The sequence below is a fragment of the Theobroma cacao genome, chromosome 5, assembly GCF_053813885.1.
Source record: "Theobroma cacao isolate CCN51 chromosome 5, ASM5381388v1, whole genome shotgun sequence".
Taxonomy (NCBI): domain Eukaryota; kingdom Viridiplantae; phylum Streptophyta; class Magnoliopsida; order Malvales; family Malvaceae; genus Theobroma; species Theobroma cacao.
In genome coordinates this window covers 1274901-1288617 of record NC_142643.1, presented here as the reverse complement: position 1 = coordinate 1288617, position 13717 = coordinate 1274901, and the positions used below count along the sequence as shown (strand labels likewise).

The 13717-nt window shown below is 37.4% G+C and overlaps 3 protein-coding genes across 3 annotated transcripts; 2 read left to right on the top strand and 1 right to left on the bottom strand.

The window, feature by feature from the left end:
- Positions 1 to 443: 443 nt before the first annotated feature.
- On the top strand, positions 444 to 5200 carry LOC18597638 (uncharacterized). Its single transcript, XM_007026782.3, has 3 exons — positions 444 to 809; positions 1840 to 4490; positions 4584 to 5200. Exons 2-3 carry the CDS (start codon positions 1878 to 1880, stop codon positions 4881 to 4883), a joined length of 2913 nt encoding a protein of 970 aa, XP_007026844.3. The 5' UTR covers positions 444 to 809; positions 1840 to 1877; the 3' UTR covers positions 4884 to 5200.
- Positions 5201 to 5445: 245 nt separating this feature from the next.
- Positions 5446 to 7443, bottom strand: LOC18597637 (uncharacterized). Its single transcript, XM_007026780.3, has 3 exons — positions 7277 to 7443; positions 6818 to 6989; positions 5446 to 6306 (listed from the first exon to the last, which is right to left on the bottom strand). Exons 1-3 carry the CDS (start codon positions 7307 to 7309, stop codon positions 5732 to 5734), a joined length of 780 nt encoding a protein of 259 aa, XP_007026842.3. The 5' UTR covers positions 7310 to 7443; the 3' UTR covers positions 5446 to 5731.
- Positions 7444 to 8056: 613 nt separating this feature from the next.
- Positions 8057 to 9598, top strand: LOC18597636 (putative UPF0481 protein At3g02645). Its single transcript, XM_007026778.3, has one exon. The coding sequence runs from the start codon at positions 8057 to 8059 to the stop codon at positions 9596 to 9598; it is 1542 nt and encodes a 513-aa protein (XP_007026840.3).
- Positions 9599 to 13717: the final 4119 nt, after the last annotated feature.

The following is a 13717-nucleotide window of genomic DNA, read 5'->3' as shown; positions in this document are numbered from 1 at the left end:
GAGCCACAAATTTGTTTAAAAAACCGTGCAACGTAATTCAAGGGAACCAAGAGTCAGTGGAGGAACAAAATCAGAACTGTGGAAGGCAGTAAAGACAAATACTAAGAGTCAGTAATCCAAGACTTAACGCCTATTCAATTAGGCGTCTAAGCCTCTCTAATCGGTGCATGCAGCCCCATCTCATCATAATAATTAAAGGCAATAATAAAGAGAAGGAAGTCCGCTGATGTAGACCCACCCCGGGGGCTGGCGCGTAGGACCCACACAAATCCATCGGGATTCGTCCCCACGGGCAAGAATTGGTCCTTAAAGTCGCGACTAGCAGGTCCCACATTCCTCGCCAAATCCCCCGCCATCTTTGATTGGCCCCCTCCCCGCCTTTTAACCGTCCGATCCACAAATATATGGTCAAAGAAAAATAACACTGAATAACGCCAAACGTCAAGACTCACGTCTCCCTCTCTTTCTCTCACTCACTCTCTCTTCTCTGTCAACCGCGTTTTTTTTCTCTGGCACTGATTGTTTGCTTCTTTTTCCTTCTTTATTTTGTTGTTTGGATGGAGTGAAAGAAGAAAGGAAAATCGGCGATTGCTTTTCACAAGAGGATTGTTTTGTTCTTTGTTTTGAGTGGGCGGTAATTGTTAATTCTTTACTTTGCTTAGAATCTACGTTGAGTTTGTTTGCTTTGTTTTTCTTTTTTGGCGTTCGGGATTATCGCCGACTTGCTTTTCTTTCTGTAATCGAGATCGGCGAGTATTTCGAGACTCGCGTCACTTTCTTCAACCTGCATTGTCCCCCATTTCTAGCTGGTAACGATTCTATTTTTCTTTTTTTCTTGATTAATTTCGCTTTGTTTTTTCTTTTCTTGTTAATTAAATGCTCCGTTTGATTGCTGAGAAACAAGAAAGAAAATGAAGAGTAGTGAAGAAATAGTATTTTTATTTATTTGTTTTATTCATTTTGTTCCAGATGGACATTATAAGATTAAGAAATGGATGCTTGTTGCTAGCTGCTGGTTTTGAAGAGTGGAAAACTTTTTTTCTTGTTTTCTGTTGCATTTTCCGTTTTTTTCTCGACTGCCAAACAGATGCTGAATTCGGTGATTCTTGATTAATATTATTTTTTTGGATCTGTGAGATTCTTTTTGTTTTCGACGGAAATCGAATGCGGCTGGTTGTGTTTGGTTGTTTGGAGAATGAATATTGATCAGAGCTTTAAATATGCTGTAGATTAAAGAGAGAAAATAAAGCGTCGATATAAATTAGTATCTTTCTTGTTTTCTTTTCTGTACCGTAAGAATTACTGGACCAATGATTGACTTTCTTGTAAATGGGAGGAAAAAATTTCAACTTTGGGGCCTTTTTCAATGGTAAATAACTGTGATTGCTAATGACATTAGAATTGTTACAACTGGAATCACCTAAGTCATTTCATTTGATCCTTTGATGTGCTGTCAAGTTACCGAAGCTTTTGTAATGTTACTTTTGTTATCTTTGAATAAAATTTTATTTTTCTTAGTTCCTTTGATTTTGTGTTTATGTGTTTTGCCATAGGGAAAATGGACCTATGGGCAGCTAAGAATGATGAGCTAGGATTTGTTTGACCACAGATGATTAGAATAAGTTTTTTTGCTGCATTTGTTGACCACAGATGATTAGGACAAGTTTTTGTTCAAATAGGTGTGGGGAGGAAATTTGACATGTTTTGCTAATGTGACTTTTAAGATGAGCAATAATATAGTATATTATAACATATATTATATTCAGCTATAAACCAGGTTATTCAATCAAATTGTTAAACTGCTTGTGTGAGATCCTCTCTTCCTTTGCACTCTTGCAGCTCAAATGTCTTGGTGAAGCACAATAATATTTGATTTCATGCCATTTGATAGAAGAAAAGCTAATGAATACGTTGAACCTCTGAGGGACATGGGATTTGGTTCAGAGTCAAAAAGGAGTTCAAACCTGCAGCAAAACTCAAAGATAGTGAAGGAGAAAACTCAGTTGCCTCAAGCAAACCTGAGGTTGAAGAGTCAAGGGAAGTTAAAAGGAAAGAATGGTATTGCTCTTCCATATGGTAATCTGCCAGGTGAACGAGGACAAAACCAAATCCACAGCACCTTGGTTGAAACAAAATCTTTAGGGGATTGCCACGGGCAGCCTCGCAAGGGTAAGCCAACAAAAGAGGATGAGCTTGTCAAGTACATGTCAAACTTGCCGGGCTACCTACAGCGTGTAGACATCGGAGAAAACTTTCAAGAGAATGCATTGAATGTTGGGGTTCTGGATTGGGCACGTCTAGAAAAATGGGAGCACCACCAAAAGCGTATCCCTAAAATAACTGGCAATGATGTATCATCCACAAGCACAATTTCATTGATGAAAACAAATACCAAGTCATCTGCCCTTTCTAGTGCAGTTCCCAAGGATACTGCTGCCAACAAAAGCAAGCAACACCAACAAACTTGCTCCAGTCTTAACTCATCTTACAAAGAAGGCCTTCCTCGAGGTGCAAAACCATCTACTCTGAAGGTTAGACACTTCCAAGATATTGAAACTGCTTCCAAGAGCACCTTGGATCAGCAGAAGAAGACATCCAAGACATATAAATCCTCTGGCACAACTTATTCAGATGCAATTCTTGACAAGGGGAAGAAAAAAGAGTTAAATCAGAAAATAACTTTGGAAATGGGAAATATGTCATCAAACATGAGAAACCATGGGGTTTCACCTCTGCCAAAGGAAACTGTTAATGTTTGTGATGGTGGAGCCAAAAACAGAGTAGAGCAGAGGCAGGAAATTGATGTAAATAAAAAGGATTTGGATCTGAAAAATACTTCAGACGTGGAGGCTTCTTCATCCAAATTCAGACATTATGGTGTTTCACTGGGTTCTAGGAAAAAGCTGGATGCTGAGGGTGACAAAACTAAGGAGACACAGGGCTCAGAAATTGATCTTGCTCATCAAGTTTCTCCTGGTGAGCACAAGAATATTGTTCTTCTTCGACCAAGATCTGCCCGAAATAGCTTTTTTGAAGAACCCCGAGAACGATTTGATGGGACTTTGAATGAAGCAAACCGGAATAGTTTTCCGTGTGACTTCCTTCAGAAGGTTCGCTCTGGGGAATTATGTTCTGAAGTTCCTCATTCTTGTCCATTGCCTTCTGGAGTTGAGATGAATCCTGCAACTGATATCATGGCACAGGGTCTGGAGCCTTCATCTAATGCATCTCATGGGTCTGCATTCTCAAATAACTCAGGGAATTTAAGATCTGAAGGCAAGCATTCAGCAGAGAACAAGATTAAATCTCTGGATGCTCATGTTGAAACTTTAAAGATACTGGAAGAAGAAATGGCTGAGCTGGCAACCAGAAAAAGTAGAAGTAGTTCACCAAATCGCCGTTTTAGTTTCAGCTTAAGTCGTATGAGTAGAAGTTTCAGTTTTAAGGAAGGTTCTACTGCCCCACAATTGAGCTCCACTTATGTTTCTGTCAAGTCTGGTCCAGTGAGATCTGATTCTTCTGGTTTTTTGGACGATACAATCAGAGAGAAGGTGAATGGCCATAACAGAGCTAGGTCCAGCCCCCTAAGAAGGATGCTAGACCCGCTACTGAAGTCCAGAGGCTTGCATTCTTTTCGTTTCACTGACACTGTTCAACCGTCAAAAGGAAGCTTGAATTCCTCTAGTGCAAGGCCAGTTAATACTAACGAATCCCCTCAGGAAGAAAAGTTTGAGTCATCAATGATCCAAGCCCTTCTACAGCTTACAATAAAGAATGGACTGCCAATGTTTAGATTTGTTGTGGACAATGGCAGTAACATGCTTGCCACTACCATGAAAAGTCTAGCTTCATCTGCAAAGGGGGGATCTGATCAGAGTTACATATTCTCTTCTGTTAGTGAAATTAAGAAGAAGAGTGGCAGCTGGATAAGTCAAGGAAACAAGGAAAAAAATTGTGGCTACATCTATAATATTATCGGACAAATGAGGATTTCCAATTCTCTTATTTCAGACTTGACCGCAGAGGACTCTTGTAATCAGTATCCGGTGGTAAGAGAGTCTGTTCTGTTTAGCGTGGAGCAAAGACCAGCAGATCAAGCATCAGCAAAATTTACACCAAATGCAGAGCTTGCTGCTGTCGTCATCAAAATGCCTGGTGAAAGCACTGATGTACAGCACAGTGATAAAGACATAACAAAGAAGGGCTTTACAGATTGTTTGGCTACAGATGGGTGCTCTTGCAACCCTGTAGAAAATGCAAGCTTTAATAGTACTACTGTCATACTTCCTGGTGGTGTCCACAGCTTGCCAAACAAAGGAATACCTTCCCCATTGATTGACCGATGGAAATCTGGTGGATTATGTGACTGTGGAGGTTGGGATGTTGGTTGCAAATTACGTATTCTCTCCAACCAGAAGAGAAGATGTTGTAAGACTTCAAGGACATGTCAAGCATGCCTGAATCCCAACCGTCTTGATCTCTATGCCCAGGTATCCTCTTTTTCTTTAATACTTTTTGGTCCTGCACCACATTATAATGTTTTCTGCTTATCTGAATTAGTTCTTGTTTTGTACTTATTGCAGGGAGAAGCACAACAGAACAGGCCTATCTTGAACTTGGTTCCACATAAGAATGGAATCTACGCGATTGAGTTCAGTTCGTCAATCACTGCATTACAAGCGTTCTTTATTTCTGTAACAGCTATAAGCTGTCAGAAATCCTCTGATCTGCCAGAATTCGGCAACCTGCCTGAAGGAAAAGTTATAAAGGAGACCATACTGAATGGCAGCCATGGAATGGAGAACAAACCAATCAATGTACTCAGGAACATGCCTGCGAAATATGCTCCAAACCCACCTCATTCCCCTGTCGGGAGAGCCTAGATTCGAACACGAGACCTGGTTTGCTTTTCAGGTATAAGCTCTCTCGAGTCTTTAAAGGTGCCAAAATGTGAAGCCAGGTTAAGTCTTTGATTAGTGAGACATACAGGGAATCGGGGTGTAGGCCGGCCTGTTAGACATTACCAGTAGATCACTTGTATAAAAGAAATAATGGCATTCAATATACCACTCACTGTTTTAATCGAGTGAGTTTTTTTCTCTAAAGTGTCAGAGAACAGCAAAGTCCTACATATTATTAGCAGAAATGTTCTAGTAATATGCGGCGTGGTAATAAAGTCATTCTGGGTTCTCTTCTTTCATGTGATTGGCAAGAATGCGACCATAAATGCTCATCTACGAAATTGGCTCAAATTTTTGTTATAACTTCGGTTGTTGCAATAGTATGGGAAGTGAAACATCTCCATTTATCCCTTTCTTTTTGGGTAATATTCGTTTCATATAAAGTTTCTCTTGATTGCATAATGTATGGAATGTTACTTCAACAAATTTACATAAAAGATGTAGGAAAAGCTTTGGCTTGAAATACCCACATAGATCATCCATGTTCGAGAATGCATATCCTTTTTGGAGCAGGGAGACAACCTTGTTATTATCATGAAGCAAGCTGACTACATTAACTGAACAATGTGCACTTTAGCACGAAAGAAACAGGGGGAAGGTTGATGGAAGTTTAAACCATTTAGAACATACTTCGAGAAATAACTCGATTTATGCTAACATCCACCCGAATTTCAGGAGTTCAAACAATCAGTTCTACAGACCAAAATGAATATACATTGATAAATTGACTCAAAAGTGCAGAACATACCGATGAAAAAGCGCAGATGATTTCACAAGTCGACCAGAGAAGCATGGTGAATGCATATACACCATTGACCGTTAATCCTCTCGAACACGTTTGTTACAAACTGTCCTCCCCAACTGCTACCTTTCGTCTTGATGAATTCCATGCATGTGACATATCCAGCATCCCCTTTAACATGAACTTGAACGTTTTTCAGCTCTATCTCTAGTGGAAATTCGTAGTTCATCCATACCACTTCCCAGCTTTCCATTACGAAATCATAACCTGATATTCCGTTTGCCCCTGGGTGCACACAACACACATCATCTCCTTTTGCCCAAAGGTTCTGCATGGCGGCTAGATCCCCTCTCCTGAAAGCATCGTAAAACCGAGAATTTGCTGCCAGTACTGAAGCCTTGCTATTCTCATGGAGGACTCGAAGGTCATCCCTGATTCTTGCTGCTTGGGCATAGTTTTCTTCCTCAATGGCATTCTGCAGGTCCCTTTGTAAGGTTTGTTCATCCAATATGATGCTTTCACCGCTAAGGGTTCCCTCGAGGTCATCACTTTTTGCTTGACAAGGGATCAACGATAACATACACGAATTTTCTCTAAAAGGTGCTGCACTAAATTATCAAGAATTAGACCTGCGTGAAACTCAAGTCCAATAAGGAAATAAATTCTTCCAGTAAAAGACAAATTGAAGCACTCTATGGAAGCTAAATTTGGGCTTGAAATATGGATAACAATCTACCAGAAGGACTAGATCAACCAACTTAACAATTAATTTGTAAGCAAAATTTCAGAAAACTCCGAGGAAAAATTTTTGTTTAATGCAAAAACATGCTCAATGTGGCAACAATGTGTGAAATACACTGTGCATCCTAAAATTAGAACCAGACATTCTTCATGAACAACTGAAATTACATTAGCAGTTGATGAACAAGCCATGCGATTTTCCAGAACAAAGATGACAAAGAATTAAGTAACAGTTTTAGAAGAACATGCAAGATGAGAAGCTGCAATGATGGAGAGAAAAAGGAACACAGTTTACAATGCCTGCTTTTCATACACAACCTGGGCCTAGATGAAGAAAGAACATTGCAGACAACTACAAAGCCAAGAAACTTACGAGGTCTGCCACTTGGCAACTTGGACAGACATGGACCCGCAAAAAACTCTGTTCTGTTTCCTGTTGAAGTCCTAGCTAAAACCACATGACATCGCTTTGGAGGTGGTGGAGAAAAGCAATGAAGACTCCTGAAACTATTCGTGCTTGAACATGGCACGCAATTAACATTCACCTGGAACAATTAAAGAAAAATTCAGAGAAAACTGAAATATAGATAGTTGTAAGAGAAAAATTATAGCTGCCATTATTTCAAGAAGTCATTTTATCCCAAATAGATTGATATCAAAAGTGAGCTTGGAACCATATCAATAGGATTTAAATTTAAGAGCTCGAACTGTTTTTAACTAGATTAAAAGATAAAAATTTCCCATTTATTCAAATTCAAGGAATCAATAGCAACTGAAACTTCAGCTATGAACAGAATTACCAATAAAGATACCAGGAGAAAATTAAACTTACATTGTAGCAAAAGCTAGATCCCTGGAGTGCCATGAAAGGCAAGGTTATTTACATAGAAAGGTATTATAACAAAGAGTAAAAATCAATGTTTTGGGTTTTGAAGTTAAAAGGGTTTTGCTTTGTTTGCTCTATCTTCTGTGAGATCACGACAGGAAGCAGAAAAGAAAAGATTGCTGTCGAAGGGCATTTCAGGTCAACGAGAACAAAGGTAATGGGCTTAATAATCCAGTTGAATAGAACTCGGACATGGGCTAAAATAACTTAGATAAGCTATGGGCCTGATGAAGAGCTGAGTTTTGGTATTCATGAAAGATTTATGAATACTCCTACTCAGAAGGAACCATCGTTCTCGTTATGGAAAAATTTTTTAGCAAGTAGAATCTTGCAGACGATTCAATTTTCAATGGCGCAGACAATTTAGCTTTATTTGAAGAATGGGAATTACTTTAAAAACTGCAAATTCCAGCATGCAAACAACGTTATCTGATCCGCGTGGAAGTGAGAAGGTCTGCAGGTAAGTTTTATAAACAAATAGCCAACTAGCCCCAATCAAAAGCTGTTCCCTTGGGGCAACGTACGTTTGCTCAGACTAAGTCCTCTTTGATTTCAGATCTCCATTTCATTTTTTAAATCTTTTCAAGTACTTTTAGTTTCAACCGCAATGAACTCCAATGCAAGTTGACTTTAGTGTTTCTATGTAATTTACTCAATCGCTATATAAAAGAGTTAAGAGACGGTAACGCAGGATATAGCCGGCCAAATTTAACCAGACAGGGCAATATGGTTTTTTCAGAGTCAATTATCAGTCCATGTTTCCCTGAAGAAAATTGGGTGGTGGAAATAAAGGACATCCTGGAGAACAATGGAGAAGCTAAAGAAGTTGTTGTCTCTGTCTTTGAAGTGCCTGAACAGCTACGTGCTGCCAATCCTGTAGCTTATGCTCCACAGCTGTTAGCCTTTGGACCGTATCACCATTTCCGGCCCAAGCTCTATCAGATGCAGAGGTTCAAAGTAGCTGCGGCGGTGAAAGCACAAAAGGATTGGCTTGTTGTTGATTTTCAACAGCTGGTTGCTCAAATTGAGGGACTGGAGTTTCTTATCCGGACCTGTTACCAAAGACATTTAAACATCCACGCCGATACTTTGGCATGGATATTGGCCATTGATGGTTTGTCCCTGCTCAAAGTGCTTCATTCTGCTCTATATTACTACAAAAATCTGCCTGGTTCGTTCGGGAAGAACCCTTTTGCTGAATTTTCAGAAAGGACTCCAGACCTTGATATGATCCTTAGAGACATGCTAATGCTTGAGAACCAAATTCCAATGATAGTGCTGAAAGCAATAGCAGAAAAGAGGCCTGGGTCTGATAACCTCCAGATTTTGGTTGACTTTTGTGAGACTCTCTCTCCGCTTCAATTAACCTTCAAACCCTCAACTTCAGAAGTCGTCAAGCATAAGCATTTGTTAGATCTCTTCTACCAAATGATCATTTGTCCCAAAGAAGTCATAAACACTTCTTCCAAGGAAGAGAAAGAGGATGAGCTGCAGGATTCAACAATGGAGATCCCTAGTAACCCGGATTGTAGTGTCTTCAAAAAGCTCCTAGCTACGTTATCTAAGCTACAATTCCGCTTCGCAGCACTTCCTGAAAAGCTCATGACATTACTTCTCAGTTCGCTTGAACTACTTGGAATAACCCCTCACGATTTTTTCGATAGGGACAGATCTTGGATTCCCACAGCCTCACAGCTAAACAATGCAGGATTGAAATTCTCCACCTGTGACGGCATCAATCACATCAAATACGATAACCAAACTCTCTACCTTCCTGTCATCACCTTGAACTCAGCGCCTGACCCAGAAAACATTCTCAGCTCGAAGCTTACTTCAGAAGTGATACTGAGAAACCTAGTGGCATATGAAAGCCTGTCAAAGGATAAATCAGAGTCCTTGCCTTTCACTCGATACACCCAATTAATGAATGGGATCATAGATAATGATGAAGACGTGAATTTGCTGAAGAAAGCAAACGTTATCAAAGGTGATTTGTACAGTGTCGAGATTGCCGGACTGTTCAATGGGTTGAGTGAATCCATCGAGCCAAAAGATAGGGACATAAACATAGATGAAGCTATTACAAAAGTCAACCGATACTATGATAACACACTGAGAGTGAAGACAAACAAAATCCTGAAGAAGTACATATATTCCTCCTGGAGGTTTCTCACTTTTCTCGCCTCCTTCTTGCTCTTGGCTCTGCTTGCTCTGGAAACATTCTGTGACTTCTACACCTGTCGGGTTATGAGGTTTAAGGCAGCCTGAATTTTGGTCTAGGAGGGGTTTTCTCCATTGTCTTGGATGTGGCCTTGCTTTGTTTCTTTTCCTTGCTTAAACTTCCAAAGAATTCTTGTGCTTAATGGTCCTTTCATTTACTTAATTAAGTTCTTGATTTAGTCTTTGAAAACCCCCAAAAACAAAGGAAGAAGAAGAAGAAGTAGTTAATGGTACTCTTGCTTATATTTATTTTATGGTATCCTGTACTTCCCTATTTGTTAACTCAGACGTTTCAAACAAGCAACAGATCATGTATTTGATTTTCTATGTGATTATATATATATATATATATATGTATAAATATATTTCTTTGTTGATTACTTGCACCTTTCCCACAAATCAAACTCGGCTTAATTTAAGAACAACTGGGGAAGAAAAAATCTTTTAAAACACAAGATAAGAGAATAATATGTCACTTGCACTGTCAGGGTTTGAGTTATTAGCATTGATTAGCTATAGGTCAATTTTGTAGGCCGAAATATTATTCCCATATTTTTTTAGAGAGAAAGTTTGATTAAATATCTTTTCATCTATTTCCTGACTAAGTCCCTAAACCTTTTTTTTCCTCATTCAAACGAGTTTTTAAATTTTGATTTGTATCTAAATAAACTCTAATTACAGTTGAATTCAATATCAATTGGGGCATACCACCTGTCATATTAACAGTGATCAAATGTGTCAATCATATCATATATCACATGGACAAAAAAAATCAATTGAAATTAAATTTAACAGCAAACTAATTTTACAGTAAGATTAAAAACCTATTTGGAAACAAATCAAAAGATTAAGAGTCGGTATAGGTGCGATAAAAGATTAGATCCTTTAGTTACAGAAATTATCATAGTTCAAAGACTCTTTTGCTATTTAAGCTTGTCTCTTTGTTATAATACTTTTGGTTTATTATAACTAATCACATGCTCAAAGATAGTAGTACACTATATTATAATGTCTAGTAAGACCACCAAATTCAACATAAAATCTTTTTCCTCAACAATTTCATAACTTCCAAAAACAATTAATTTTACTTGAATGAAACAAAGGGTATCTTTTAAAATCAATTGACATGGAAGAAAGGACAAGAGTTTCAAAGAATCAAGCCCAATCTGATTCTTTTGGGCTTAAATTCAAGCCTGATTGATTCAGTTTTGGCCCTTTTTTTGTTTTTGTTTGGAAGCTTCTCTTGCCCTTTTTCCTTCCTGGGAAGGATATGGAAAAATCTCCAGACAGATGAGACATTCCAAGAAGTTTCCTACCCTTTGAAATCTACATCAATTTCTTAAGCAGTTTCCTATTTTTGAAATGCAAAATGCACCAATAATTCTAACTGAGACAATCATGATGTTATTTGAAAGTAACATTAGTGTTTCTTTCTTTGGGTTCATTTGGACAAGTTTTGTTTTCATTTTAATGGAATAATAATGATGAAAACAATAAGAATATGATATTAATGGATGGCGCGACGAAAAATATTTTAAAAAACCCATTAGTATATGGGAAGAAAAATTGGAAAAAAAAATAAAAATCAATACGGAAATCGTATTACTCTTTTCGTCTTTAATTGTTTATTTTTTTTAAATAATGAATACAGAAAATGAAACGAAAACCGTATTGATTAAGATGTATACATGCAAGGAAAGAAAATCCCTGACCCAACCTTACACCTTAATAACCTTAGTTGTATGGAAGGTGTAGCATGTGCTTGAAAGCCTGGAGAGACTTTGAAGTTAAGTTTCTCCATCTGATTTCAACTCCCATTGTCATAAGTTTAGAAGATCTTCCAGAAAATGGACAAATTCAACATAAAAAAAAAAACCCAAAAAATGTGGAAAATGTATTCTATATAATATGTACAAAAATCCCAAGATTTTCAATTTCTTTAGTGGAAATAAAATTGACAATTCATGGCATGATCATGTCAATCCTGTTCTATAAAAAGATGATATATTATGTGGCTCTAATTTGACTAGGTACTAAACGGAAACACCCTAGCAAATTGTAAACCCAAGGGGGGTGATGCTGACACTGTGTTAGGTGCTTGAAAGGTGCTGCTCATGTATTGGGAATTTGGTACCACACTCTGCAAACACCAGAAGCTGAAAGGTTCAAAGGCAACAAACAAATTAGCCACACCCGGCTAGGTCAGGTCCCTTCCTTTGAGTTTCCAGGGTGACAGGGTCCCCCTCCCGGACCGGACCTAACCTAACCACATGATCGGCAGAAACATGCTGTCAATGCTAAGTTTATGCTGTTGGATTCTTTCAAGAAAGCAAGTTTAATTTGGCTGTGGGTTTTTAAGTAGTAGGCTTTTTTTCATTTACGGAAATTTTGCTGTGTTGTTGACTTACGAGAATTTATATATTATCAATATATCAAATATAATTTTTATTTTTATTTTTAATTATTAATTAATTATTTAAATGTCAATTCTCTTCACAAAGAAACCCAAAATAGTTTAATAAAGAAAAACAATTATGCCCAAGCCAAAGATAAATAAAAGAGGTAATGCGACTATTATATTGGTAACAAAAACGTAGAAATTGATTCAATCGATAAATTTATATATTTTGATTAAATTGGAGTCTTATTTGGATACGGAATATCGTAAAAATTGATTTATTTCAAATTTAATGTTTAAAAAAAATAAAATTGAGGGTAAACGGTGATGCCCAAGAAGAGTTGAGTTTGTTTATGAGAAGAGAGACAAATAGAGAAGTCGCCATCACGTTTCAAGCAAGCCGCCTCCGCTGATTTATGTCCCTTCCCTCCTAATTTGGATTCATGCAACTTGTTAAAATCGAGTTAATTACGAAAAATAATATTTTAATTTTATTTAAATAACTTAAATAATACTGAATATCCGTATACGTATTTTCCATTCCCGTCTCTAATCTTTTATCTTTTTCGAGGTTTCGGTACTGTTTGTTACATTTTGTCCCTTTGAATGGGGGACGGGTCGGCCCGTCGGCAATAAGGACCATTGACTATAGACTCGTTGAAATCCACGAAGCATGCCCGCACTCCCGCTGTCTGCTTTCTGGTTTCATTCATCCAAATATTTGGTTGACAAAAGGACTAAGTCCTTGCCTTTCTCTAATTGAATTGCCATAACTGCCCTTAACTGTCACCCAAAGCACTAATCTGACCTTTCCATCTTTTAATTCCCCCCCAAAAAACACACATATTCCCTCCATTTCTAACTATTTAGCAGTCTAATTTTTATGAAAGTTAAAAAAACACTTAAAGTTACGATTTGAATCGCAATTCTTTTACAATAAAGGTAGATTTGGAAACTATACATGAACTATGAGTCTATGGGACTATGACTTAAAGGCATACAACCCACCAATTGTAGTAGTGTTTTCTTTTTTTCTTCCCTATCTTTTGGTGCCTAGCATGAAAGATTAGTTTTCCAACCATTTTCCATCATAGTTGATTCACTTTTTGTACCTTCTACATGCAATTTGGTGTACCATGGGGGAGGGGGGGAAATTATTCAATGAACCTAGGGCAAAAATGAAAAGACCCCAAACTCTATTGTTAATACCCAAAAGAAGAAATAATTTCCTTCATATCAAACCATGGGAAAAAGGTGGTTTCACCTAAGAGCAATTATAACTTCATTAATGGATGCAAGAAAAGCATGTCCTACTAGAAAAAACAAAGCTTATAATTTTCAAATATCTTTGAAATAGTGGCCCTCTAAGCCATTTCAAATATATATAAATAATATTGATGACAAAGTGGGTCCAAATATTATTCAAATCCCACTAAAGTAAAAGATAGAGAAAAGTTTGATTTTGATTTCAGGCAAATTCCAATGAAAATCATAGTATATGCTTGATAGAGAGATTGTTTTTAGTTTTTTGGGGGTCAAGATTCTTGATACTATTCAAACAAGATTTGGGATTATGCACTAATTTTCATTCTCATTTGTTATGAGCCTAAAAACAATTCAATTGAACATATATATTATAATTTTTTCTAACTTTAACATCAAATGCATAAAAAATTAGAACCTTTTGTTTTAATTCCCGTGAAAGTCAAAAAGATTAAATATTTTAGGACGAAAGGGTTAATTGAAAATAATTTTAAAAATAATAAACA